At 49.2% G+C, this 24,549-nt stretch overlaps 1 protein-coding gene across 6 annotated transcripts; it reads right to left on the bottom strand.

Annotated features, from left to right (window-relative positions):
- Positions 1–1,059: 1,059 nt before the first annotated feature.
- On the bottom strand, positions 1,060–24,497 carry SLX4 (SLX4 structure-specific endonuclease subunit). Of its 6 annotated transcripts, none has more exons than XM_036309662.1 (15): positions 24,429–24,497; positions 21,724–22,483; positions 19,936–20,190; positions 17,355–17,544; positions 15,773–15,991; positions 13,641–13,849; positions 13,199–13,518; positions 12,377–12,590; positions 11,829–11,917; positions 10,786–10,932; positions 9,830–9,999; positions 6,575–8,811; positions 3,656–3,755; positions 2,653–3,060; positions 1,060–2,196 (listed from the first exon to the last, which is right to left on the bottom strand). In XM_036309662.1, exons 2-15 carry the CDS (start codon positions 22,100–22,102, stop codon positions 1,800–1,802), a joined length of 5,334 nt encoding a protein of 1,777 aa, XP_036165555.1. In that variant the 5' UTR covers positions 22,103–22,483; positions 24,429–24,497; the 3' UTR covers positions 1,060–1,799. The 6 variants fall into 6 exon arrangements, with proteins under 6 accessions (XP_036165555.1, XP_036165557.1, XP_036165559.1 ...); XM_036309664.1 differs by having other exon boundaries at positions 19,969–20,190; XM_036309666.1 differs by having other exon boundaries at positions 21,772–22,483.
- Between the last annotated feature and the right edge of the window lie 52 nt (positions 24,498–24,549).

Raw genomic sequence — 24,549 nt, 5'->3', positions numbered from 1 at the left:
GGCTGGTTTTTAACCCCGTTTCTGCTTTGCACAAAGGTTCAAGCTCCTGACCCCTGCTGGCTTCTGGGGGGCACGCCACACAAACCCAGCTGACCAGGGTGTTGGGTCACAAGGCCTTGGGCGTTTTACCTCTTTTCATCTCTCCCCCGACATCTCCTTATCAACCTGGAGTTGGTAACGCTCTGAGTCTGGGATGCCTTCCCAGGAGTGAGGGCTCCCTGGCGCCTCTCTCAGGGGTGCTCACCCAAAACTGCACCTCCAGGTCCATGGTCTCTATCAGGGAGCAGTGAAGCTGAGTAAGGATCTCGTCGCCTCCTACCTTCCTAACTCCACCTCACTTCTCTAGAACAGTCTATACAGGGGAGAGAGGTCCGGCTCTTCATGTAAGAAACAGGTGGTTCCTTCTAAAACAGGCCAGACTCCATCTTGAATCTGATCAAAGCAGCATCTGCCAGTAGCTGTATGACCTGAGCCCAGGTGTCCCTCTAATCGCCTGCCTCTGTCCTTCCTCTCCACCTGGTCACAAACCAGGACACAATGTGTGTTCAAGGAACCCCGTTTCACCTCCCTGATGCTGCATGTCTGAGACCCAGCTCACAAACCCCCCTCTAGGAAGCTGTCCCTTCAGGCCACCTGAGCACTGATGCTCATGCCGGGCACAGGACAGACGAGTCTGTCTCCTCCACTTGTCCCCCTTCCTTCCAGGACCCTGCACCAGGCAAGGGCAGGCCTCACAAACTCATCCAATTAAGATGTAGATTCTGACTCAGTGGGTCTGGCGGCCTTAACCTGTATCTGTGACAAAGTCCAGGTGAGGCTACTGAGCTTGGGCCTCCTTTGAGCATCAAGGCTGGAGCTCAGCACCTGGTAATGGCCCTTAATGTGGCTGTATGGACAGAACTGAAGCGAAATGAGGGGCCAGAAGGCCTGGGTTACCCCCTCAGATAAAGAACAGGCTCAAAGGCCGCCTGCAGACATGCTTCAGGGACAGCAGGGAGCTGTGGGTGATGCTCATGGCAGTTTCCCTCCTTATTTTTCTAGAGTGGAGAAGTTAGAAGGTTTTCATAAAGCATTTTTGTTTTTATTGCACATCATATAAAATGGACTACACTGTATTTAAAACAGACAAGACGTTCACAAGGATACAGAGACCCAAACTCTTCTTTTCCAGGCCTTACCTGTGCCTCACTGCTCCTGAGGTTGGAGGCAGCTTTAACACACACCAGCCAAACCAGGTCACAAAGAACATGCTTGTTCTGGGGACTTCAGAGCCGTGCTGGGCCCTTCTGCACTGGCCAGTTTGGAGACTGCTGGTGACAATACAGGTGTCTGGGCAGAATGGTTGTTGCCAGCAGAGTACCTGGGGCATGGCAGGGTGGGAGGCCTGTGGACACCTGGTCTGCTGGTGGAGGCTGGGATTACAGAACCAGTGCTGAGAAGGAAGATGGACAGGGCAGACTGGACTTGGGTATCCATCTCAGGAATGGACATACTGCAGCTGATGGGTATAGAGAGCAAAAGATGTGCCAAGTCAGGCCTCAACCTGGCCAGCCGGCAGAGGCCCTTCTGAAACACACACTGGCCCAATAGGGTTAAAGGGAGATAAATAATGGGCACTGATAGAGGGAGGAGGCCAGGGGCCCTAAATCCATGGGTGACACGCTCCGAATACCACCCCAGGAAACGAGTGGAAAGGAAGCTGATCCACGTTGGTCATCATTTTCACAGAGGGATCAGATATGGTCCCAAGGCCCAGAAATGTTTGTGGAGGCCTGGCTGGCTGAAGGGGCCGCAGACCTTCACAGGCTGCTGACGGGCATGGGTGGGGAGCGGCGGACAGGACCGTCAGTTCTGCCTCTTTTCTTCTTGCCCGGGGGCTGCCGCCTCTTCCTCTCGAACTTTTCCTTCCGGGCCGTAGCGGTGGTGAAGGTGATACAGTGGGCGTCCAGGAAATCCAGCAGCTTCCTCGTGGCCATGCGGATGCCCTGCTGCTTCAGTTCTGCCTGCAGCTCCGCCAGCTCGAAGGGCTGGTACAGCAGGACCTTGCGGTAGAGTGCTGGTGTGGAGCGGATGTAGCGCCTCACTGCCTCTTCCGTGGCCACTGCCTGGACAGCCGCCTGTGAAGCACTGACCCCCTCCTCACCCTCCTCCTCTTCTCCTGCAGACTCAAAGGCTGCTCCAAACTCACAGGAAGAACTGAAAAGAACCAGGTATTACTATTTTGCGGCACCCCTTTCCGTCAGTCCCCCAAGACCAGGAGCCTATTTGAAGAAAGAAGTATCTCTCTGTCCCCTGTGGAGCTGGTGCATGGCATGGATGAACCCCCAGTGCTGGGTCCCTGGCACTCTAGCTGCTGGCCTGAGCAGGATCTTGTCCTCCACCAGAAACTTCCATCAATGGCAGCAGGCCCCCGTCAAGAAGGCATGCTGAGCTGGCCCCACTCCAGGGAGCACCCTGCAGGTTGAGGATATGGGAGCTTCAAAGGACTGCTCAGGGGACTGCCTTTGAAACCCACCTGGGTTTTCTGTAGTTCAAACCAAGAAGACACTGGGGCTTCTGAACATCCGCCATTAGGCATCACTAGTGCCAATGCTCAGATCCACTGGTCAAAGGACCTAGGAAGCCACTGGCCCTGTCCTTTGACCTGCTTACCTCTGTGAGCTGAATGAGCTGTCACTGCTGTCCACAGAGGTGGCTGTGGATTCCTGGGAGGCTGGGAGCTGGGCGTCACCATCAGGGCCTAGAGGCACCTCTTTGGCTGGTGACATGCCGGGGATACTTCCGCCAGGCTGCTTCCGATGTCGGGGACCCTTGGTCTTAGCTGGTCCCTTGGGCCTTCGGGGAATAGGGTCAGATGTGGCCTGCAGCCTGGCATGGCCAGCTGCCCTTGAAGCTTTGGAGGTCTTGGTGGCATGGGTCTGGCTGCGAGGAGCCTCTAGGGGTGCCTGTGAGGATTGGCTGTCGTCCTCGGAGTCTGACTCCAGCGTTTGGTGAGTGTACTGGAATATTTCCTTCAGTTTTAGGACCATCTGGCGTTTGGGCAGAGGGCGTACCCCAAACCTGAATGGAGAAACAGTTGAACTTCATCAAAGAGCAAACAATTTTCAACAAATAATTAATTTCATGGTGTAACTGAAATCTTAAATGCCTGACTTTTATGAGCATTCAGAGGTTAGTGTCTATCCTGTGTGCCAATTGACCTTACTCTGAAGAGTATTCCAAAAGGGCCATTCCCCATGTGCTGAACAATGGTGGTGGTGATGACTTCCCTAGACCCAATGTGAAGAGCAGCATTCACTACAACAGGATGGTTTTGATGTTATTTTAAAAAATCATGTCTCCTTACTTAGATTGTTAAGGCCACCCATCTCCACCCACACGACATATGGAGACCTGTCACCTGATGGGTAACCTGGAGGAGCCTCATTTCTTAGCTTCTTAGGACCTGGGTAATTGGGGAACAGCATGTGGAGAGCTGGTAGGCACACACGCCTTCCCCCCCCCCCCCCCGGCCCCCCCCACACACACAGCGGCCGCCACATCAGAGCCCAGGGTGGATCTGGTGATGGGTCCTACATCTCACAACCTCGCTAGGCCTGGTCCCTCGCAGGAAGGAGGGGCCACTAATGAGCACGCTTTCAAGAACACGACCAACCTGTCCAGTTCCTTCTTTAGTACTGGGGTCTCCATGATGGAATACCGTGGCATTGGTGTTATGGGCACTTTTGGGGGCAAGTTCTTCCTCCGATTAGCACCTTCCATAAAACAAACAAACAAACAAACAAACAAATAAAATAAGGCACAGTCCAAAAAGAAAAAAAAAGAAAAAAAGAAACACACGTTTTAGTAGGAGGGACCTGGGTTTACCTTTTCTGACCCTATTGATGTAACCAAGAGAAAGATGTACTTGAAGAAAGCCCAGTCCATTTGCTCCGTAAGAGCAGTTCTGTCCACCCCCTCACAGTCTGACTCTGGCATCATGTCTTCCTGTTAGAAAGCATCACCCGGCACATGATAAGGGCCATGGCGACCTTGTGCAATGCGGATGCTGAGTGAACGGGGCAGAAGCATATGAGTGGTTGCCACAGGCTAGCGTGACAGGGCAATGGCAGTGTCTGCTATGAGTACAGGGTTTATTTCTGGGGTGATAAAAACGTTCTATGGCTCAGTGGTTGAGCATCAACTTATGAACCAGAAGGTCATGGTTAGATTCCTGGTCAGGGCACATGCCTGAGTTATGGCTTGATCCCTATGTGGGGCGTGCAGGAGGCAGCCGATCAATGATTCTCTCTAATCATTGATGTTTCTATCTTTCTCTTCCTTTCCCTTCCTCTCTGAAATCAATAAAAAAAATATATTTTAAAAAAGTGTTCTGGGATTAGTGGTGATGGTTGCAGAATATTGTGAACATACTAAAAACCACTGAATGGTACATTTTAAAGGGTGAATTTTATGGTATGTGAAAATGTCTCTATAAAGCTGTTATTTTAAAAAAGAAATGGGTATTTAAAAGATAAATGTGACAATTAGGAAAAAGTGGACTTTGATTCTATCCTTTTTATGAGCATGGAGCCCTCTGAGGCTCCAATAAACTCAACAGGCTTTCTCCTGAAAAAATGCACATTTTAATATATAATTTTGGAGAGTTTGTCACCTCAAATTCAGATTAAGGCCCTTAGTCTAAAGTGTATTACAGCGGTTCTCATGGCATCACCTGGGAACTGGTTAGAAATGCAAATTCTTGGTCGTACCCCAGACCTCCTGAAGCGGAAACTCTGGGGTGGGGCCTGGCCACTTGTTTTTGAAGCTCTCCAGGGAATTCAGATGCCCACTCAAGGCTGAAAGTGCTGGTCAACGATGCCCAATTGGTCTAGGATTTTTAAAGAGGAAATGAAACATCGGGTTCAAGGCAGATGCTCTGTCCATAAGCTCTGCTTCCCTGTTACTAGTCATTGCTCAGTGCCACCCTGCCCTTCCTGGCTCTCCCTGGATCTTCCCGGCTGGGGAAGGAGCAGCACCTCGAGCAGCCTACGCTGGGTGCTTTGACTCCCCTCCATGCCTGAAATGAGCTGGGAAGTGGCATCCTCCACCGAGGCCCATAACAGACCTCTCACAGCCCCATCTGTTGTTTTTACATTGAGATGAAATTCACATAATAACATTTTAAAGTAATTCAGTGGCATTTGGTGTATTCAGTGTTGTGCAACCACCACCTCTATCTAGTTGCAAAATGCTTTAATCCCCCCAGAGGAAATTCTGTAGCCACAAGCAGTCACCCCCCCACCTCCATTCTCCCTTCTGCTCCTGGCAACCAATAATCCACTTTCTCTCTCTATGGATTTGACTATTCTGGTTATTTCATATAAATGGAATCATACAGCCCTAACTGGTTTGGCTCAGCAGATAGAGTGTCGGCCTGCGGACTCAAGGGTCCTAGGTTCTATTCCAGTCAAGGGCATGTACCTTGGTTGTGGGCACATCCCCAGTGGGGAGTGCACAGGAGGCAGCTGATCGATGTTTCTCTCTCATCGATGTTTCTAACTCTCTATCCCTCTCCTGTCCTCTCTGTAAAAAATCAATAAAATATATTTTAAAAAAATAAATGGAATCATACAATATGTAGTCTTTTGTGACTGGCTTCTTTCATTTAACATGTTTTTAAGGTTCATCCATGTTGTAGCATGTGTCAGTGCTTCATTACTTTTTATGGCTGAATAATATTCCATTATTTGGACAGGCCATATTTTATATACCTATTCAATAGGTTGAGGGACTTGGGTTGTTTCCACCTTTTTATTTATTTATTTATTTATTTATTTATTTATTTATTTATTTATTTTTGTTAATCCTCACCTGAGGATATCTTTCCATCGATTTTTAGGGAGAGTGGAAGAGAAAAGGAAAGACAGAAACATCGATGTGAAAGAAACACGTCAAGAGGCTGCCGCCTGCACGAACCCTGACCAGGGCCCGGGCAGGGAGGAGCCTGCAACCAAGGTATGTGCCCTTGACTGGAATTGAACTGGGACCCTTTGGTCCATAGGCCGATGCTCTATCAGCTGAGCCAAACTGGCTAGGGCGCCACCTTTTAGCTATTGTGAATAGAGCGGCTGTGAACATTTGTGTACAAGGATCTGCTTGAGTCCTGGATTTTAGTTTGTTTGGATATATACGTCTGAGTGGAACTGCTGGGTCACAATGGCAATTCTGTTTTTAATTTTGTGAGGAACTGCACTTGCCCAGTCTTAAGGCCTACGCGACACTTGGGCCTCTCAGAGGTGCTGGCTCGGTATTCTGGAGTGGGGTCCATAGGCAGGGGTTTTTAACAAGTGCCCAGGTGAGCTGTAGGGTCCAAGCAAGGTTAGAAAGCTCTGACTTACTGGTTAAGAAGTGTGTGTTTGATAGCAAGCCTGTTCTCCCTCAACTACGGAGAGGATTCTAGAAGGCAAGGAAGGGGCTTGTCACAGGTCAGCAGGCCCTTCAGCATCGCCACCCCATGTTGTCAGAATTGATTTCCTCCAGGGCCCTCAGTGTAAAAGAATGTAAAACATGAACAACTCTCCCCACTACTCACGTGGCTTTTCTAACCCTTCTGATTTCTGAGCTCGATCATCACTCGGTGTCTGGGCCAGAGAAAGGGCCTCTGGCGACTTCTGTTCTCCTCCATCCCAATCGTCCCAGAGAGCTGAATTCAAGAAGCTCAGCCTGTTGCTCCCAGGGGAGCTGGCCTGAGGGGATTTCTCTTGAGACTTCCTTTGGCCAGTGCAGCTTCCTCGGATGGGAGTGGTACTCAGGAGTGCTGGCGGGTGGCAGTCACCACTGTCTGGGGCTTCCCTGGCCCTGCTGCCTGGGCTACTGGTGCTCAGGGGGCCAGTCCGCTCAAGGTTCAAATTATCAATCGGAATTGGTGAGAGGGGCTCGACATGCCAACAGCAGTCGTCAGTTGGAATGGGGGGACCGCTGTCCAACAGGGGGCTGCTGCTCGCCTGATGGGAGGCTACCTCCTGCTCATCTTCACTGTCCTCCACCTCCACCACTTCGCTCACTGCGGCCTGACTCGGCAGGCTCGGCCTAGGCAGTGAGCGCTTCTGGAACTGCCCACTGAAATCAGTGAGGCCTCCTGAGGCTGGACAGGGAGCCAGCACAGAAAAGTGCTTGTGGCGCCTAGGGCTGGGGCTGGAAGGGCTTCTGCGATTGACAGAGACCGGGCAGGATGACGATGTCTGATGCACAATTGCTGAAATCTTACTAGCGGCTTTGGGTCCATCCCTGTTTTCTAATGGGGCCCTGGGCTGGAGCTGAGCCATTTCATATGCTGAAGTCCTAGACCCGAGACCCATGATTTGGGTCTGTGATGAGTGTTCGCGGCTTCTGCTGCCGAGTGGGGTGGCAGGTACCAGCCACGAGGTGTCTGTGGTGCTGTCCTCGTCCGGGCTGCTCTCGCGGTTACAGAACAGCTGGGGGGACCCTCTGCCACCCACATAGCCCGGGTTCCTTGTTGGCCGCCCCTCCTCCTGCTGCACTGGGGCCTCTCTCTTTGGTGGGCTTTGGGAAGGTTCCTGATCTGCATCAACATCAATGACGGAGAACAGGTCAGAGAACTTGGGGCAAACTTCTAAAACTTTCCCTTCTTCCAGGGAACCATTAAAAACTGACTTTTTGATTTGTTCTAGCTCTAGCTCCTCATCTGAATCCAATAAAAGGATAACCTCATCTTCTCTGTTCACGCTGGAGGGAGAATGCTGAGATCTGGAGCTCTGCTGGCCAGGTTTTGCCTGAGTTAGGTCAATGGATGGAGACTTTTCTGGTGAGGTCAGGGCCCCTTTGTTTCTGCATTCCAACACAGAAGCACGTTCTTCGCCTTTCTGGCAGCCTGGATGGTTAAACAGCATGAGGAGGCTCCGGCCCCTCTTCTGCTTCGATGGTGTGTCCTGGGAGGCCACCCTGGAAGCTCTGTCCTGAGATTGGGGCGTCGGTGGGGACATGTCATTTTTTTGATGAGGGTGAGGGTGTGGTTGGCGTGGACTCCTGCCCGGAGCGGGCTGTGATGGGAAAAAGCATGGCTGTGATGGAGGTGCCTGCCGGCGAGTAGAGCGATGAGAGCTCTGTCCCCGCCTTTGTTTGATAGTGCCATTGCCTCTCTTGTGATCACTTGTTATTTGGGATGGTTCAGGGTACCCTCCTGGAGTTGATGAAAAGGGCTGTTCATCATCATCATCAACTGAGTGCATAAAGCGTCCTTCCCTTTCCTCTACCCAGCGGCCCTGAGAGGGGCGAGAGGGGCTGGTGTGATCCAGGGCTGCCCTTGGGGCCTCTGCTTCCTCCTCTCCATCTGAACACTGGCCCTCGAGTGGCAGGAACATGGACTGTCTCTCATTTTTATTTTTGGCGATGCACTCATCTCTTCCCTGCCCAGACGGTTCCATCTGTTCTGTATTTTCTGACTGTTCTTTAACCTGGACGCTTGCTAGGATTCGCCTAGAACCTGGACTGTCCTCCCCAAACTGGTTAGTTCCTTCTTTGATCTCTGGAGCTCTTTCCCCTTGGAGCAGCTTTCTCTGAGTAGCAGCAAATTCATAAATTTCTTCCATTTCTGCTTCATTGACCTTTTCTCTATCTTCTTCAAGGCCCTCGGATTTCAACAAGGCTTCTGCTTCCTCCTCTTCACCTACCCACATTGACCTCAAGAGTTCTTGGAAATTCTCCGCTCTGCTTTCACAATCCTCATCTTCCTTCTCCTCCTGTCTGCCCTCTGAATCCATCACGACAGATGCTTGTTTGCACAGGTGAACAAGCTCACTCACACCAAACCTGCAAGAGGAAACGCCATGCACCGTCACCGTCCTACAGAGACTGGTGCTCCTGGCACAGGCAAGGATTGGAGAGGAAGTCCTCACAGGGAGGAAAATCACGACTCAGTCCTGGCCTTCTCCCTGCTCTCCTGTGACTACGGTGCATGTCCAACACCCCAAGAACTGTAACACCCCAACACCCCAGGCCACTCAGTTCTCGAAACAGAGACTCATGAGACTTTCAGGCAGGGCTCACTAACTCCATTGTGCAAACGTAAAGGGGCACATCAGGCTGAGCTGAATAGCAGCTTCTGCTGCTGCAAACCTGGGGAGCACATGCTGCCTTGAAAGGCACCCAAAGCCCTGTGACTGATGCAAACTGAAAGCAGACTAACCTGTCACGGGTCAGCCCAGGCCAATGAGTGCGCCAGCCTCCCACCTGCTTGAAGGTTCTGTGGTCTCATCAGTACATTTAAAACCCTGGAGGCTGAGCCACTGCTTTCCTAAGAATGCATCGGAAGGATGACATGGCCTTGGATGAACACGTTTTATCCCAGAGGCCCTCACACCTTGTCAGCAGGTAGAACACCTTTTATGCTGAATGACTTGCCACCTCCTGAGATGCTGGTGTGGACAAGCTGGGCAGGTGCAAATTCATGGGAGCTGGAATAAATCTCTGTCCATTTTCTATTTTCTGGGACTTGGGAAAGGACTGCTGTTGATCGATCTTAGTGGTGGACAATCAAGGAGCAGCAGTGTTTGGGAAGAACTGAGGCCGAGGACCACCCTCTCATCAGTAGCTAAAAGCCACATGACTAGGCAGAGGACTCTTCAAGCAGCCTCGGCTCTGCTGCCAGGGTCCATTTCTCTCCAGACTCCCTATCAACACGCCTTGTTCAAAGTCACCACTGGGCATAAACTTGGGATTAAAAGTGATAGAAAGGACTCAGCCCGGATCCTCCCATGAGCCATCCACCTGATAATCCTTGTCAGTTAATGCCAAAAGCCATGAAGTAAATGGAAAGAACAATGCGGACCTGCAGGCCAGAGAACTGAGGTCAGGGGTCAGCTGGGGGAGCAGGCCAGGGTCTGCGGTGTAGAGGTAACGCAGGAACGCACGGGCAGCCTCAGCGCTCACATCACTCAGCAGGACACGCTGGGTTCTTAGGTCGCCATCTTCCACAGCGAAGAATCCTTCACTGTTCACCTGAGGGTGAAATAAAGCATAAAGGTTTAAGGACTGGAAGGTCATGACTTGGGACGAAGCAGATGGCCCTGGGTGGGTCCTGTGAGTCTACTCTTACAGCCTTAGTCCGGGGATGAGCATTAGCCAGTGTCACTCCATTTTGTTGACCAGAAGTCCTGCAGTTTAAGCTGTAAAACTTCTCTGTTTCAAAATCAAATCAGGGATAGGCGCTCAAGAATGCAGTTGGTTCCCTCTTGACAGACATACCAAAGGCATGGAATTTTCTGAGAGACCAACAGCAGTTTCTTGGATTCCAACAACACAATATTCAAGTCTAACATAAGTCAACACAGAAATGTCTGTCCGCAGCTCAGCTTTATAGAGGTCAATTATAAGTCTTCATAATTATGCAAATAGAGGGGAAAACAATTCCGGGGGAGGAGGAAAGGATTTTTATTGAATGGGACAAGAAATCTGTTTCCCAATCCTGAGGTCATTTCCTCAGACCACTTCCTAACCTCAAACATGTCTTCTCCATGGGAGTGTAACCTTATGGCAACAAAGAGGAAAAAAACGTTTAGGGCCAAGTGGGGAGAGCAGGGAGGGAGAGGGGTGAGAGCAGAAATGAGGTAGCTCAGGAGGATAGGAAGACAGAGAGACTGAGCAAAGAGTGATGAGGAAAAGAGGGGCAGAGAGGCAAGGAGAGGGAGAGGGAAACGGGGAGTGGGAGGTCAACGGAGAAAGACAGAGGCTCAAGGGGGACGGCAGGAGCTGCATGGAGGCGCAGCCTGTTCCCCATGCACTTACATACTGAATGAGAAGTGGGCATCGGGCATAAAGCACGAACTTGTGGGCATACAGCACTTCCCCGTTGTCCATCTGAAACTGGACATCACTCAGGTGTGGGTTATTTACCATGGCACTGAAGTCAGCAACCAGCAAACCGACAGAGAGCTGAAACAGGAGGAGAGCCGTCACTTCCATCTGTCACTTGCCTCTCTAACTGTGCAAGTTCCCCAACTGGGATGGTGTAGCGTGGGCAGGCGGACCCTTGCACTCCTCTCAATAGGGCTCCTACATTAGGTTCCACCTTTAAGTCACTCAAGTGACACAGAACAAAACACTAACTTCTCAAATTCTCTATCACACTGAGCTGCCTGGCCTAAAATGGGAAGGACCAGCAAGTGGAGAGGTGTGGCCATGCTAATAAAGATGAAGCTGCAGCAGTGGTGGCTGCCGGGGGCTGTGCGCTAGGCCTAGTGTTTCACAAACTCTGCTGTGTGGCCCTGTAAAGAAACTTACCAGCCCGGTGTAACAGACAGGCCCCTTGTCCACATGGTTCAGGGACCCAGCTGAGAGGAGCTCCAAGTCCCTCCTCTATGTGCCACGGTCACCAGAACTTAGTGTGATACTGATATACTAATCAGGTGACAGCCACTCTAAGGAAAACTAACTTCTCACCAATTCATCACCTAAGAGCATGAACTCTTAGGGGGAGGCCAGCCCAGGACCAGCATGTTGGAGGGGCACAGTGAGTCCTGAATGAATGAATGAATGAATGAAACGTTGAGAAACAAATGTACAGAGCAGTTGGTTGAATGAGGGGATCTCACAGAGTAATGGTAGTCCCTCTGGGCTCCCAGTCAAGCAGGCTCCAGGCTTGGCAAATGAGCTGCCCCCATAAGTTCAGTGACAAAAGGGACAAAGCCTCATGGTGGAGCCCCGACAGGGGGACAGGAGGCTCCTGTGGGCTCTTGCCTGGCTCAGCTCAAATACCGTCGAGGGTACACAGGGGACTTGTACAAAGGCTTGAAGCTGGGACAGGGCCAGGCCCACAGAAAGTTCCTTACCGAAGCCTGGCTGCCCATTTCCAGGCGCTGCTCCTCAGGTGGCAGGACAAACCCAGTCAGTGGAAGGCCACCGGGCAATAGATCCATCCCTGAGAGAAGGATTCACAGGTTGAAAGAACATCACCTCCTGGCAACGTCAGCCTCCAGGGAAAGAGCATCAACTGTGGGCTGAGCTGACCCCAAAGGCGCCTGGGAAATTCTTCAGTCAGACTTCTTCAATGAAAGTGATGCCCACAAACCACTCTTACCACTACCCTCTTCCAACACAGAGGGGCACAAGCAGTAAAATAAACAGAATTAGCCCACCAGTCACTCGCTCTGGATAAACAGCTCTGTCCTTGGTTAAATTTAAGGAAATGGCAATAGACTTACCTGTCTCACATTCACCTTTGAGAACAAAATGAAAACACCTACAGACTGCACTTTCTCCCCATCATATGGGGATGAGCCAGGGAACCTCAAAAATGAGCTGCCTTCATGGTCTTGGTCACAGGGAGGCGAGGGCCCACAGGGTGGGGCTGGCCCAGGTGTCCCATCCTGTGTCTCACCTGTGGTCCCCCTTGAGTCAGCAGAACCCCCGCTGCAGGGCAATGGGCTGGCGCTCAGCCCCTCTCTTGCCAAGTCCATGAGGTCCTGCAGGGCCTGGTACTCCCTTTGGCTGGCGGAGGGTGACAGATTCCTGGGACTGGCACTATGGAGGGCAGGTGGCATGCGCATGCCCAGCTGTGGCTGTTCAGACAACACTGGTGGCAGCGTGGGCTCCTATGTGAGACCGTGAAAGAAATTGGAAGCCAGAGTGACCACATGACTGCCGTAACAGCTGACACCCAGACGTGAGGGTGCCAGCCATAGCCCAGCACAACCCTGAAAAGCTTTTCTTCATCACCATCTGTCAGCAGGCCTTTCTGTCACAGCGAAGGCCATGCCTGTGGTATCACATCTGCAGAAAGATCCCTGGGGGCCTCCATCTTCCTAATGTCACCTAAATGGTCTCAAGCGAGTGAGTACAGACTCTGGGACCACCTGCATCAGGCTTGTCTGGTTCCTGGGCCCCATCACAGGTAGATTCTGTCAGCTCCCTGGGGGCAGAGCCTGGGACTCTGCATAAATAAACTCTCTGGGAACATAATACATTTGGGAACCAGTGATCCTCCCCATTCTTACTAGGAAAGCCATCTAGTGGCTGCAAAGAGAAACAGTGCTATGGCTGACACCTCTAGGCTTCCTCCCACCCCGCCCCTCCTAGAACTTTCTGTTCCCTAGCTGTTGATTCCCAGTGTCCTAATCCTGGAGCTCCCAACTCCTCAGAGGCCCCCGCCCTGCCCCTACCCTCCCCCCGCCCCTGCATGTATTCGGAGCGGAGGGCGCACCTTGGTGGACGGCTGGGGCACCATGGGAGGCACCAGGCTTGCCGTATAGAAGGACTCCAGATCCCAGGCTCTGGTCAGGGCGCTTCCCTCCCACAGAAAGTTCTGCTTCCCTTCAGGTGCTTGTAGACTCCTGCTGGCCTTTTCCAGCTCTTCCTTTAAAAGTCTGCTCGCAGGAAGTGGTGGCGTGCTGGACAATTCTACTTCTTCCTCTGCAAAGAGCTGGGCCACTCGATCCTCAATCTGTCTTCCTGTGGTCTCTGAGTCCTGGACTAACAACTGCGGTGGGGTAAGGGGTACTTTCTTCTTTCGACTCTTCTTCTCTAGAGAGAAACAAGTGACAGTCAATAGCAGTCATCCACGCAGCCTGAGCCCAGTGGCGAACTTCAGCCAGAGGCAGTACGGCAAGGCTCCCCCTGGAGCCACCACTCGTGAGCACGCATACCTGCTGACAGTTTTGTCCTCTCAGGAAAAGCAGTTCCCAGCGGGAGCATTGCAGGTGCAACCTTCTGCTCCATCTCGGACCGCGATAGAGCCATGGCCACCAGCAGGTCCTCAGACAGCACCTCAGGCTCATTGACCTTCTGCCTCTTCTGTGGTTCCTTCTTGTTGGGGGCTCCCTTCCGCTTCAGACCTCCAACGTGATTGCTGAAGCTTAAAAGGCAGAAAGGTTAGTGATGGCCAGAGGCTGGGAGCACTTCCTGTTCTGAGGTGGTCCCCACTGGAGCAAAGAGGGCTGGACCTTCTCCTCTGTGGGGGAAAGAGAAAAGGGGCATCAGGTGCCCCGGAGCTCACTGCGATCACCCTGTGCCTCACGTAAGCTCACACGATCCTGCGCCACAAGTTCAGCACAGTCCGCACTCCAGAGGGTCTGGGTCTTTCTGTGTGATCCTGCCCAGCCAGGTTCTTGGTGGATATACAACACCGGCAGCGGTACTGCACCCCTAGATATGGTCATACCCTTCTGGTAGAGTCAACACTCGATGGCTCCAAGTCAGCACCCTGGATCCCACCAACTTCTGCCCACAGATACCTCAGATGCCCCTGAGGTGGTCCTGGACATACTGGCCATGGAAGGACCCCTCTCTGCCCAAGGTCTGAAGAACAGGCCTCTCAGCTTGGGCCGCCATCTTGGTCACTGGGCTCGGGGCCAATGTGCGGTAACTCGTTTGGTTCGGAAGAGATTTCCTGAAAGATTTTCTGGCTGAAGAGAACCTAGACTTCCCGCTGCCTCCAACAGGCTGGGCAAGAGGTGAAGGGTAAAGGTGAGAAAGAAACTAAGGACAACCTCAAGATCACCTTCCCTATAGCTGAAGTGCATTCTGGAAGCACCTCTGGCTTTCACAAAAGCTCGTGCTCTCTGCTGGGCCAGCGATGGTTCCAGAATCCCAGGTATCATCTTAGAACAGCGGTTCTCAACCTGTGGGTCGCAACCCCTTTGGCAGTCGAATGACCCTTCCACAGGGGTCGTCTAAGACCATCCTGCATATCAGATATTTATATTACGATTCATAACAGTAGCAACATTACAGTTATGAAGTAGCAACAAAAATAATTTTATGGTTGGGGGTCACAACATGAGGAAGTGTTTTAAAGGGCCAGAAGGTTGAGAACCACTGTCTTAGACGATCTAAGCGAGCCCTAATTCAGTTCTAATAATCTGGGAACCCTGCACGATAATCACAGCCTCCAAGAGAAAAAGGAACCACCCCAACATACCTGGGCCCGGCCACTGGGTAGGCTGCACCTAAGGCTCTTACGTCTATGCTGCTAGTGCTGAATGCTAAAATGCAGACAGGCTCACCAGTGAAGACTCAGCCTCTGCCCTCCCCATCTCAGCATTGATCCAGCTCACATGGCCAAACCTGTGTGCAAGGCAGTGGCCAGGACAAACAAACCACCCTTAGGTTCCCTTTGCTCTTGACAGCTGTCCAAGGAAAGAAGTCCTAAATCTACAGCAGTCCAGGGCCGATGCTGCCTGTGCTCCCTATAAGGTTAGGGTCTACTCTGGCATCCATAGCAACAGGGGTAATGCAGCACAAAGCTGACCCTCTGCCACTTGTGTGCCTGTGGTTTGCACACTGAAGACTTGTGTCATCAGCAGGCCTCCTATTTTAACATTTAAGCATTTAATTCATGCAAATATTTCTAAAGGCCTGTGGTTCTGTCTCACTAACTCTTTGAACTATGCTGAGCAATCTTATATTAATAGTATGAAAATCAGTCTACTGAGATGGAAGCGAGGCTGTTCTACACATGAAATAGATGTAGTAAAGTGAATTACTGAATTCTTAGCTGCTCCAGAGGGCACTGGCTGCAGGATCCTGGGAATAGAAAACTCTCAGGAGGAAGGACCTTAAGGAAAACAGTCCACAGACACACCTACACCCTCACAGACCATTTCAAAGCCACCTGGGATGCAGAATTTGTCCCCTACTCAATTCCGGTGGAAACTGTGATTTCCACCTACGCTTCATTTCCAGAATCTATTGTCCCACAACAATACATAAGGCTTTATTTTATTTTTAAAACAAAGCAGAATACTTCTTTGATTTTCTTCCTTTTCATTTGACTCACCTCGATGTCTGTGCTAGTGTGCTGCAGGTCCCCTCAGGCTGAGCTGTTTGCAGCCGCACAGCCTGGAGCAGGAGCTGGGTGTCAACCTCCATCTTCACTGCACACTGTTTCAAGTGACTGATTCTGCCCTTTGAGGTGAGAAATGGCTTGCCACAAATTGGGCATTCAGGGACCTGAGGTGCACAAGGTCTCAGTGCCTTTTCAGCCTCATCCAAGCACCTGAAGGAAGACAATAAACACCGGAGGACCACCTTCCCTGGTAATGTGGACTGAAGCAAACATGGATCCACATCCACATGAACACGCTGTGGGCCAAACCTTGTTCCCCCAAAGCCAGTCCCTCCACACAGCCTGTAGTCAGCCTCCTGACACAGAATTTAGGTGTCTGTTAGCAAAGGTGACCGATGAAAGCAAGGACAGATGAAACATAAACTTAAGAGTCACCAAATGATCCAGCAATTCCACTCCTAAGTATACACCCAAAAGAACTGAAAACAGATACTTAAGCAAACACCTGAAATGCATGTTCATAGCAGCTCTGTCCGCAATGTCTAAACCAGCCGTGGGCAAACTACGGCCCGCTGGCCGGAACCGGCCCGTTTGAAATGAATAAAACTAAAAAAAAAAAAGACCGTACCCTTTTATGTAATGATGTTTACTTTGAATTTATATTAGTTCACACAAACACTCCATCCATGCTTTTGTTCCGGCCCTCCGGTCCAGTTTAAGAACCCATTATGGCCCTCGAGTCAAAAAGTTTGCCCACCCCTGGTCTAAACGGTAGCAACAACCCAAATGTCAATCAATGGATGAGCAGATAAACAAGATGTAGTCTCCCCATACAGTAGAATATCATTCAGCCATGAAAAAAAAAGAATACAACACTGACACATGCTACAACATGGATGACCCTTACAAACACAATGCTGAGTGAATCCAGACACACAAGGCCACATAGTATTTGATTCCACTCTGCCCAGAACAGGAAAACTGATAGACAGAAAGCAGATTAGTGGTTTCCAGAGGCTGGGGCGGGGAGGGTTCAATGGAGAGCAAGTGCTAATGGGTACAAGTTTTCCTTTTGGGGTGATGAAAATATTCTAAAATTGATTAGAATGGTTACCTAACTATGAACATTACTAAATGAAAGCCATTGAATTAATTATTCACTCTAAGTGGGTGAATTGTATGATACGTGAATTATATCTCAACAAAGCTGTTAAAAAATAAAAAGCAAGGGCAGGCTGACATGAACACTGAAGTGCTACTGTTACAGGAAGTTATCTGACTCCCACTAGGCCAGGGGTGGGCAAACTTTTTGACTCGAGGGCCACAATGGGTTCTTAAACTGGACCGGAGGCCGGAACAAAAGCATGGATGGAGTGTTTGTGTGAACTAATATAAATTCAAAGTAAACATCATTACATAAAAGGGTACGGTCTTTTTTTTTTTTTAGTTTTATTCATTTCAAACAGGCCGGATCCGGCCAGCGGGCCGTAGTTTGCCCACGGCTGCACTAGGCCATAGGAGCCCCTGGCTCTGGTCCCGCCCACAGGAAAGGTGACAGCTGAGCTGCCCTTACCGGTTCACATGCTGCTCCCTTCGGGTCACGTTCATAGCAGAGAGGTTCTTTTGACAGATCTGGCAGAAGAACAACCCCTTCTCCTCCAGACTGTCGTCGGACGCGGTGGCTCCTTCCTGCCCAAACTCCTGCTGCAGGGCCAAGGCCACTGCAGTGTCGCTTTCTGTGGCAGGAGGCCAGGGCCCAGACCCTGTGGAGAGGACAAGGATCCATGAGGATGAGCTCATCCTCAGACCTCGGCACATCTGTCAGGTCTCACAGCACTGACACTGGGTGTAACGTGGAGAAACTAGACTCCACACGACTCTGCCTCATGCCAGGCACCATCCAGTCAAATGGGGCACTGAACGGGGCTCCTAGAATAAGACTTTTCAAACTCTAATGTGTGTAAAACTCACCTGGGAACTTTGCTAAAATGAAGGTTCACATTACAAAGGTCCAGGCGGAGCCCAAGGTCCTGCATTTCTAACAGTCCCCAGGCGAGGCCGATACTGGTCATCCAGGACCACTCTGAGTATCAGGTCCTAAAGAACTTTCCTTTCATTTTTCTCATTTCTGCTAAAGTCAGCTGCTTTGGACATGCCAGGTTTACAGGGCTTCTATTCCAACAAATCTAAGTTTTCAAAGTTCAACCTTTCCTACTACTATGACTTTGGTTGCCCATTCTGGGAGAACCAGGTCAGAGTGAAATGCCTAGAGATCGTTCCCAAGGTCGCCGTGTCCACCTCTGCAGCCCTCTATCACATCTGACGTTGCTGAAGCAAACCCTCGGTGTTCATGAGGGATAGGCCCTGAAAACTTCATAAATCCCCAATTCTGGAATACTACTAATGGCCTATCACTCTTCCCACCAAAGCCAGAAAAGCATCATGCTTTCTTTTGGTGCCATGTATATGTACATGTACATGTGTATGTATATATATGTGTGTGTATATATATATATATATATATATATATATATATATATATATTTATTTAGCAAAGCAGTGGCTTCTCTCTCCTGAGCATTATTGGGTATTATATGAAGATATATGGAAGCAACTGAGTCACATGTAGGGGAGGTGCTGGGTTCACACACTGGCTGAGCAACTCCTCTGCACCCCTTGGGTGTTCAAGGACTGATGCCATGGCAGATGTGACCCTGCTACCTGTGTGGACCATTGGGGTAGCCAGAGAATCATCAGTGTTTCTAAGGTGAAATCTGCAAGTGCAGTACCAAGAGACTATATGCTCCTTAGCTCATAGGTCTGTCAGTACAGTTTCTTCCTATTTATTTTCCTTTTGTATATTTTCATCAGAGATGAGGATTCATATTGTTTAGGGGATAAAGAATGGAATCACCGGATATTATGTGCTTCTTGGTTGGTATAATATGAAGGGTACAACACCTGCAAAGCGCTGTTGCCAAACTGTTTAACCTGGAGCCCATGAGACCTCTAGTTTACTCGGTGCAATGCAACAGAGGGGTTGCATGAATGGGTTAAATGACATCATGTAGAAACAATCAAGCCAATCCAGAAAGTGGTAAATTTAAAAAGACAACTATCCTGGACTCTTTAAAAAGTATCATTTAAAAAACCCAGCTCTAGCTGGTTTTCTCAGTGGTTAGACCTTTGGCCCATAGGTTCAATTCTGGTCAAGGGCATATACCTCAGTTGCAGGCTTGATCCTGGCCCCAGTGGGGCATGTGCAGGAGGCAACCAATAGGGAGTGCCCCTCTCACATTGATGTTTCTCTCTCTGTCTCTCCCCCTCCCTTCCACTCTCTGAAAATCAATGGAAAAAATATCCTTGGGTGAGGATTAAACAACAACAAAACCAAGACAAAGGGACTGTCCTAGGGTTCAGACCTTAACAGACTACTGGCTATAGCCATATGCAGTGTGTGAACTTATAGTTATAACAAATCATTGGAAACCAGCTACAAAAACTATCCTTGGGACAACTGGGGAATTGGATACCAGGCAATATTAGGAAATTAGGTGTGACCATGGTATCTATATATATAAAAGGCTAATATGCAACATGTCCCCTTGGAAGTTAGACCGGGAGTTTGATCACTTGCTATGACATGCGCTGACCACCAGGGAGCGGTGCAGAACGAAGGAAGGCCCTGGCCAGCAACTGGAAGGCCCCGATTGGCCCTGATAGCCGGCCAGGCCTAGGAACCCTACCCATGCATGAATTTCGTGCACTGGGTCTCTAGTTGTGATTATAAAGGAGAACCTAGGGGTAAAGTGTCATGATGTATTTAACTTACTTTCATATAGTACAGAAGAAGCACATATATTTATAGAGACATAAAAAATATATGGCAAAATGTTAATAATTGTTAAATTTAAGCTGAGGATATAAAGAGTTTGCTGTAATATATTTTCAATATGAAAAAAATTAAAAATTAGAACAAGAGGAAGAGGTACCTTGTCAAAGAAACTGAGTGAGAAATGACCCAAGAGACCCTTTGTTCTCTGACTAGATGACACGAAATGGCAAAGGTAGAAAGCCAGGCGAGCCCACCCTCAGCAGAAACACAATGAAGGTTGGTTTCTTCCTACTCCCTTTCTTCCAGAGTTAGAACTTACGCCTGTTGGGAAGACAGAAAACTCCTGTCATACCGTTCCCCACCATTATCGCCTCTCGAGGGTCCTTTGGAACGTTCTCCTCAAGTGCAGGCTGGAAGGAGCACCCTTCTGAAGCATGTTTCAAACGTGCGGGATCTGCTCTCTTGAACTGCTGCATTCGCTGTAGGACCATCTCAGCCGCCCGGGGTTTGGAGGGACTTGGCACCGTAGCAGTCAGACAGGGAGGAGGCTGGGAGTCACCATTAGGAGCAGCATCTGCAGAGGAAAATATTCACATGTGTCTGTTCTAGATGGAGAAACAAAAGACTCTTCCTCCGAATACAGGTCAGACCCAAGTTTCTAAGGGGTCTTTTAGCAACTAGTTTAGGTTTAACTCTCAAGTGTGAATAGGACTGATTGTTGGTAACCTCACTGTTTATGGTAATACCAATGTACCTGTCATAAAGATCTATGGCAGAAAAGGGAATGAAGAGTGACTGCTAATGAGCACAGGGTCTATTTTGGGGTGATGAATATGCTCTAAAATTAGGTAGTGGTGATGGTTGCACAACTCTGAACATACTAAAACCACTGAACTGTATACTTTAAAGGAATAAATTTTATAAAATATGGTTATCTATTAAACTGTTATTAAAGAAATATTAATGAGAAACATTTATATCTTTCTAGGTCAGAAGTTCTCCTTTAAGCTGGTGTCCACAGAGGCCTCCAGTGGGGATCCGTGAAGTCCCTGAAGTTATACATCAATTTTGCAGGTATTTGTGGGGTGCAGTTTTCTGGGGGAATCATGCATACCTTCACTAGACTCTCAGAGGGAGCATGAGGGACAAACAACATTTTAGCAACATTACTGAAGCTTTACAATAGTCTCTGTGAGCCAAGTCTTTACCACCACTCCACTGAGAGGTCATGCTGACTATACTGGGTAAAAATACCATTGAAATCAGGAAGTGAAGGTGAGAAAAATGTAGAAACACAATGCAGGTGCCCAAAGACCTAATGCTATATTATCTATGCAAGGCTGGTTTTCAGCTTTGCATGAAGAATGTATGCTGAGCATATGGTTTAGTACATCAAGGGCAGGAGAGTAAGAAAGCTACAAACTGCCCCTCCTACCCAAAAAAAGGAAAAATGTTGTTTGGAGGAGAAAGGAAGGAATGAAGATTCTCCAGAAACATATGGTACCCACTGTGGAACGAATTCAAGAAAATGGAAGAAGCAGCATTATTTTCATGTTCATGTAACTCATGTCAACTATATAATGTAAACATTAATAGGAAATGAAAGAGAAGAGGGCCCAACCATAATCATGTGGAAAACTCACACAGAGCTTATATTTTTTTATGACTATCATTTTAAACAGGAGTCGGCAAACGATGGTCCTCAGGCTGCTGCCTGTTTTAGTAAATGAAGTTTTGTTGGAACACAGCTCATTTACTTACTAAGTAATTGTCTAGGGCTGTGGTCGGCAAACTCATTAGTCAACAGAGCCAAATATCAACAGTACGACGACTGAAATTTCTTTTGAGAGCCAAATTTTTTAAACTTAAACTATATAGGTAGGTACATTGTTATTAACTTAATTAGGGTACTCCTAAGGCTTAGGAAGAGCCACACTCAAGGGGCCAAAGAGCCGCATGTGGCTCGCGAGCCGCAGTCTGCCGACCACGGGTCTAGGGAGTTGAGGAGTAGTGACAGAGACCATATGGCTTGCAAAGCCAAAAAAATTTACTACATGGCCCTTTGCAGAAAATTTTCCAGCTCTTGGTTTACAATAGTACAAATCACCTCTGGTTTTCTCTGTGGAAGTTCTGGCAATGTTTCCGGCGCGGTTACCTGTCTGGGTGCTCCAAGCACTCTTCCAGAGCACGGCAGAGGCAAGCACACTTCCCTCTCCATTTTCAGAGGGGGCTGGTCCACTCTCCTGCCACTTGGCTACCCCTTGCTTTTTTGTCCTTGTGGCTTGGCTACCAGATCGAGTTTTCCTCTCCCTGGGGCCTTGAAGGGTTTTGCTCTTGGTAGCAGTTGGTTTGCTTGTTAGCTGAGTGATGTTTGAGGACTTTTTTGTCTTCCTTTCCCCTGACACTTCCTTGGTGCCATTCTTTTTCACCCTTTGTAAAAAACTGGCACAGAGTTCCTTAAAGTCATCATCTGACTCATCCATCATCTGACCAGTGTTAAGGCTTCCAAGCTTGTTTTCAGAGGAGTGAGGGTCAATCTGGGCGTCCAAGAGTGAGCCTAACTGGGCCTCATTCGGAATCCCAGCTTCATCAGGGTTCCTCTTTAATTCTCACTGAGATACCTGGAGAGTTTGCAAAATTGAATAAAAAGTACCGTTTTTCCCTCCATAATGATTTAAAATGTCTTTCTTCAAATTGCGCCTGTGTTAAACAGCATCTTTAAAGCTTCCCTCTGTTAGAGTTCACATTTGAGAGGTTTTATTGTCCAATAGATGCCTCTGAGATAGAATACATATGAACTTGTTGCTCAGGTGATTCTTCAGTATCTCCATGGTGATAAAGAACATTTGGTTTATTTAATTCCACATCTGTGGAAAAACAAAAGCATATAAGTATAATTAGATAGATATTGTCATTTTATGCCATTTCTCCCAGGAGCATGTGGAGTATAGGAGTATCAATACCCCTGTCAATACTCAGGTACAGCCTGATTAACACAGAGCCATCATCTTATAAGACATTACAACCCAACCCAAGGGGTGTGAGAGTGGGAGTGGGGGGATGTCTAGAAATCTATCAAAGCATGTTCTTTCACAGGCAGAAAACCTTGGGCATCTTGAAAGAGTATTGTTTTTGCTGAAATCTGGGGGATGAATTCCATGAAGGGCAGTCACCACAAAAACATGATGATTCCCAAATCCAGAAAAACTATCAGAGGCTCTATCAGCAGGCAATGTAATGACAGAGAGAGAGAGAGAGAGAGAGAGAGAGAGAGAGAGAGAATGGGAATGATATGCCCTTGAACACTCAGGAGACAGGAACAAAGATAGGAACACAGGAGACTCATCCTTCATTGATACAACCAATTTTCCAAGTAAAAAAAGGCCCCTTTCCCCATCCTCTCACCCCAGTAAGAGCTCTCCAAACTCAGGTTGCTAGAATGCTGCGCAATGCAAAGGTTAGGCCTTATGGGCATGATTATTTACATCAGCACTGTTTAGTGGGTTTCAAAAATCAAAATCAACTCAATGGCAGAAAGTTCATTTCAGATCCAATAACGAAATCTCCGCTGTTCGGTTAATACGATTAATCATCTAGTTTTCCAGAGCTGGGCAGACACACAGACCTCAAATCTACTGAGCATGGCTGACACATTCACATCTTCCATGTAACTCCTTAGAGAAGCTTCCCCTCATCCTTTAAGTACAACCTCTCCACCTCTATTATTTTCTTTCATCACACAGTTTTCACAATAGCATTTATCACAAGTTGTAATCATATGTAATAGATACTGAATGAATGCTTGCTGCATGTCAAGCACCAGTCCAATTGCTTTACAAGTCTAATTCATTGAATCCTTACAACAATCCTGTTCCTTAGAATCTATTGTCATCCCTTCTTTACCGCAAGGAATCAAGCACATGAATGAGGAGCTGGCTCAGGTTCCCACAGCTTCTGAAGTGGCAGAGCTGGGATCAAACCCAGGCAGTATGGTTCCAGGGCATCAGCTTTTATATTTTTATTCACTTACTTATTATCTGTCCCTTACTAAGCTCAAAACTTGAGGAGGGCACAGATTCATCTATTTTACTTCATATTCTCCTTGGCTGACAGGCACCTGACTTGGAAAAAGCGATCGACAATTGTTAGTTTAACTGCAAAGAGGTTGCTATCATCAGAGCCAAGAGATGGTGGGGATAGGAGGGAAGGCTTCAGGGAGAAGCTGAGGTCAGGGTCCCAGTGCTTGGAACGTCAGGCTAAGCAAACTGAACTGTATCCTATTGGATGTGGTGAGCAAGCTCCATCCTCCACACAGCCCTGTCTCCACATCTCTGTCGTTAAGACAGTCTCTCTCCGATACGTACTCAATCGGCATTTGCTTAAGGAAGTAGCGGCTCCTAGGAGACCGCGGGTTTCCAGAGAGCCGGCGACTTGTGCCTACTCAGTGCTGTACCTACCGCGGCGCCAGAATGAATAGGCAGGTGAGGGGCGGACCCTCCCGCTCCCTCAACCCGCAACACCAGGGAAACGGGCAGGGGACGCAACCTGAAGAGATGCTGCCGAGGACCCTGACGGGGAACTACGATCGCCTAACGGACCCCCGGGCAGTGACTCCGTGTGTATCCGGATGCCCCCACCTCTCCTCCCTTCAGACAGCCCCGGCCTCCTCCATCCAAGCGCGGCTCCTGCGTCTACCCGCGGCTGGAAGCGGGCGAGAAAGGGTCCTCTGCCTTCGGAGAGCGAAAAAGGCCCGAGATGGTTGGACCTGTTTGCCGTTACAGACTCTTAGCCCCAAAGCCCGGCCCCTCCTACCTCCGGCGCCGCCACGGCACCCTCTCAACGGAGAGCCTCGAGCCTGCGCATGCGCCGCCGGCTCCCCGCGGACAATTGCGTCTGCGCAGGCGCAGAGCAGTCCGGGAGGTTTGCTTCCCGT

The sequence above is a fragment of the Myotis myotis genome, unplaced genomic scaffold (assembly GCF_014108235.1).
Source record: "Myotis myotis isolate mMyoMyo1 unplaced genomic scaffold, mMyoMyo1.p scaffold_m19_p_5, whole genome shotgun sequence".
NCBI classification, from domain to species: domain Eukaryota; kingdom Metazoa; phylum Chordata; class Mammalia; order Chiroptera; family Vespertilionidae; genus Myotis; species Myotis myotis.
The sequence above is the reverse complement of the archived record's forward strand: the minus strand, read 5'-3'. Positions and strand labels throughout refer to the sequence as shown.

What these genes read in the sequence shown, in the direction of transcription:
- SLX4 (XM_036309662.1), bottom strand. Translation starts at nt 22,102, where the DNA reads ATGATGGATGAGTCAGATGATGACTTTAAGGAACTCTGTGCCAGTTTT. An exon ending in AGGGAGCAGCATGTGAACCG is followed by an intron (nt 15,992 to 17,354) that starts GTAAGGGCAGCT and finishes GTCTTCCTTCAG; the next exon opens with GTGCTTGGATGAGGCTGAAA. An exon ending in GCCCACTTCTCATTCAGTAT is followed by an intron (nt 10,000 to 10,785) that starts GTAAGTGCATGG and finishes TTTCACCCTCAG; the next exon opens with GTGAACAGTGAAGGATTCTT.